Source organism: Hypanus sabinus, chromosome 22, assembly GCF_030144855.1.
Source record: "Hypanus sabinus isolate sHypSab1 chromosome 22, sHypSab1.hap1, whole genome shotgun sequence".
NCBI lineage: Eukaryota > Metazoa > Chordata > Chondrichthyes > Myliobatiformes > Dasyatidae > Hypanus > Hypanus sabinus.
In genome coordinates, this window is record NC_082727.1 from 20,111,492 (window position 1) to 20,115,195 (window position 3,704).

The 3,704-nt window shown below is 46.5% G+C and overlaps 1 protein-coding gene across 1 annotated transcript; it reads left to right on the forward strand.

Moving 5' to 3' along the window:
• Window positions 1–832: 832 nt before the first annotated feature.
• LOC132379740 (transcription factor LBX1-like) lies at window positions 833–2,271 on the forward strand. Its single transcript, XM_059948023.1, has 2 exons — window positions 833–1,178; window positions 1,784–2,271. The coding sequence occupies exons 1-2, from the start codon at window positions 833–835 to the stop codon at window positions 2,269–2,271; spliced, it is 834 nt and encodes a 277-aa protein (XP_059804006.1).
• Window positions 2,272–3,704: the final 1,433 nt, after the last annotated feature.

Below are 3,704 nucleotides of genomic sequence, written 5' to 3' on the forward strand. Positions count from 1 at the left end.
ATTAGCAATGGCGCGTTTGGTGAGACTTAAATCAGTGGCGGCTCCGCTGGAACAGGTGCAAAAACATATAATTAATATAGATAAATATATCAAGAAACAAACTAAAATAAAACGACTGTCTAACGCGTTATAATTCAGCGTGACCACTCCTCCTGCCGACGGGGTAATTAATGGCGCTTCCAACACAACGCCGGCGCTGGATGGGAAGCGGAGGGCTAGAGGTAGGAAAGTGCCTCTGCGTATAATTGATTATCACCCAATCAACAATAACTTGTTAGCAATCGTCAATTGCCCCCCTCTCTCCTTCCTTCCCCACTCTAAAGAGAATATTATTCGCTTGCCTGCATACTTGATGTGACAGAGCAGGTCAGAGCGTGCAGGAGAGAGAGAGAGAGAGTGAGAGAGAGAGAGAGAGAGAGAGAGAGAGAGAGAGAGAGAGAGAGAGAGAGAGAGAGAGAGAGAGAGAGAAGAGAGAGAGAGAGAGAGAGAGAGAGAAGAGAGAGAGAGAGAGAGAGAGAGAGAGAGAGAGAGAGAGAGAGAAGGGGGAGGAGAGGCTGGATTGGGAACGCGCAGTGGATCTATCATCCTTTCTCTCCGTTTCTGGGGGTCTTCACGCTCTCCCTGATCAGACTGATTGTGGGAGGCAACGGCTGCGAAGTTGTTTTGAACTTTTGCTCTCCTAGTTGTAGTGAGTGTGTGTTTTGAGAGAGAGAGAGAGGGAGAGAGAGAGAGAGTGAGAGAGAGGAGAAGAGAGAGAGAGAGAGAGAGAGAGAGAGAGAGAGAGAGAGAGAGAGAGAGAGAGGAGAAGGGAGGGAGTCAACTAGACCCGAGGATGAGTTCCAAAGAAGAGGCAAAGTCTTCCTCGGCTGCCTTGCACTCCTCACTAGACGAGCGAAGAAGAAGTCCGCTGGACCAGCTGCCGCCCCCGGCCAACTCTAACAAACCACTGACTCCCTTCAGCATCGAGGACATTCTCAACAAACCCTCGGTGCGGAGAGGGTTCGCTCTGTGCGGAACTAACCACCTCCTGTCAGCGGCCGACAAGCACACGCCTTCGGCCCTTGCCCTGGCGAGCCGACCCGGGGTCCTGTCGCAGACCTCGCCTTTGTGCGCCCTGGAGGAACTCGCCAGCAAAACTTTTAAAGGACTGGAGGTCAGCGTCCTACAAGCGGCGGAGGGTAGGTGTAACCAAAGCCTCCGCGCCTTTCAAACTTTACCCGGTTAAACAAGCTCGCGGAATCTTTGCAAAAAAAATAATAAAAGAATCCCCGTTTGCAAATGTAAAGAAACATGGAAATAAAACTTTATTTTTTTTACCGTTGGCGGGGGATAAATGTTATTTAAATTTGGTATTCGTTCCAATGGATTTTTAGCAGAATTGGTCGCTGGTTCTGCCTGCGCTGGACTGAGCTCAGCTCCATCCAGCAAACGAAGAACCAACTCGCATTTTCACCCGGTTACAAACCAGCGGTGTATCCGAATTATACGCTGAACATTGCGGGTTTCCTTTTTAACAATTCCCCTGGGCTGGTATATTTTAATTTGTTAACAGTAAGGGTGTAGGGAACACTTGGGGAGTTTAATTTAATCGAAGTCTGCGAGGAAAGGGAGTTTTAAATAACGAAAATCCCTCAGATTAATTAAAAGAAATGGGGAATTCATTACTGTTTTCTGTGGGAGAGCTGGAGGGGGGGGGGTTCGGAAGGGAAATGTCAGTAATTAAATGTTTCTTTCTGGACCGGGCTGATATTGAAATCCCTTCGTTTCTCTCCGTTCTAAAAAGGGTCTGTTTTAACAGGCAGGGACGGCCTCACCATCTTCGGCCAGAGACCGACCCCCAAGAAGCGCAGAAAGTCGCGAACCGCTTTCACCAATCACCAGATCTACGAGCTGGAAAAGCGGTTTCTGTACCAGAAGTACCTGTCGCCGGCCGACCGCGATCAGATTGCCCAGCAGCTCGGGCTGACCAATGCCCAGGTCATCACCTGGTTCCAGAACCGCCGCGCCAAACTCAAGCGGGATCTGGAGGAGATGAAGGCCGACGTGGAGTCGGCCAAGAGACTGGGGCCCAGGCAGCTGGAAAAAATAGTGGAACTGACGGAATTGGATCAGAGCGCGGCGGAGATCGGCAGTAAATCCAGATCTCAGAGTCAAAGCCCGATGAAAAGTGCCCGCGCGGATGCCCATGCACTGGCAATGGGTCACCCGACCCGCAAAGACTACTCAGAGGAGGACGAAGAGGAGGAGGAGGAGATTGAAGTCGACGACTGATTCCTTTTTTGTGTTTTGCCTTTCTCCCCCCGGTCCCTGTTCCATTTTATATATAAAACACAAAATATATTGCAAAAAAAAACGAGAGCTTCCGCGCCGACCTTTCTACAATGCAGCTTCCAGCATGTTACAGAAATCATCCGAGTTCTTTCTTTAATTCTATAGTTAGAAACGGGCTCAACCCGAGGCAGAAATATCCCAAAAAGAAAACGAAAAAAAAAGCAATAATCGGTGTTTTAAGATTCGCCAGAGCCGCAGAGAATCTGGCCCAGCTATTTAATAATTTCAATTTCTATATATTGTATATATATAAAAGAAAAAAAAACCTTTATGGATTAGGAGTGGCTGATTATCTGGTTTGGAAGGTGGTTCCCGGTTAGAGCGAGAGGATTCGTATGGCTCGACATCGGTTAGAAGATCTCGGATGTGTGATAATGTTCCGCCTTTCTTGAATTCTTCAATACAGCGGCAGGGATATGTCAGGGTTAATTCTGCATCCACCGCATGTGTTGGGTCTGCACGACACATTTATTTTTTAAAAAAAATAACAAAATTACTGGACTCACTTGTAACTTTCTAACTCTCTCTCCTTTTTGTCTAATATCGAGACGATTTATTATACGACGCTATCAGGAAATCTGCCTCCTCGTATCTCCCATTAAAACCTATTTTTGTGATTTCGTCTCCTGGTTTGTGAATTTATTTTTTAAGGGGGAAAAAAATCTTAGAATCCAGCCTGATTTATATTTGGAAGGTCTTCATCTGTAAATGTAAATGCGTTGTATTTTTTTTTGAAAAGACATGCGAACTTTTAATGAGCGGCAGTGGGAGTACAGATATTTTCCCCTAAATACGTTGCTCAGATCCGTCGACTGTGTGGGCTCGGAGACCGGGTTCTGCTACGTCTCCAGCCGAGTAACACCAGCCCGAATCCGACTCATTTACCGATCCACGTGTGCGAGATTTAATGAACTGCTTGATCATGTTCTCCTCTCCAAAATGAGAGGGTAATTTACATCTCAATAGTTGTCCCTTTCAAAGCCACTTATTGACACGCGCGTACTCCCGATTCTTAAACAGAGGCACGACCCGCACTAGTAAAATCAACTTTTTTTTTCAATGGGTTCTGTTCAGATTGAACGAGCCGAATTTATTTTGCTGTGTTGATACAATGTATCTGCAATTTTAATTCGATGTGGGCATTTTTTTTCCTCTGGTGGGATTTAACCAATTTTCTGCAGCCAAATCGGAATTTTTGAGTATCGAGGAGATGTTGTTAGGAACAGTTTAAGATTGGCAAACTGACTCTAGGATTTAGGAGCGTGGGTTAAAATCGGCCTCCTTCTTTTCCTCGGCCCCGGCGCTCCGATACTTTTTTTTTCCCAAATGCACTTTGACGGGAAGTGGGGGCAAGAAGTAACGTGTGGTTAAAA

Coding starts and splice junctions, on each gene's coding strand:
- LOC132379740 (XM_059948023.1), top strand. CDS start 833: ATGAGTTCCAAAGAAGAGGCAAAGTCTTCCTCGGCTGCCTTGCACTCC. Junction 1,179..1,783: donor CGTCCTACAAGCGGCGGAGG/GTAGGTGTAACC, acceptor CGTTCTAAAAAG/GGTCTGTTTTAACAGGCAGG.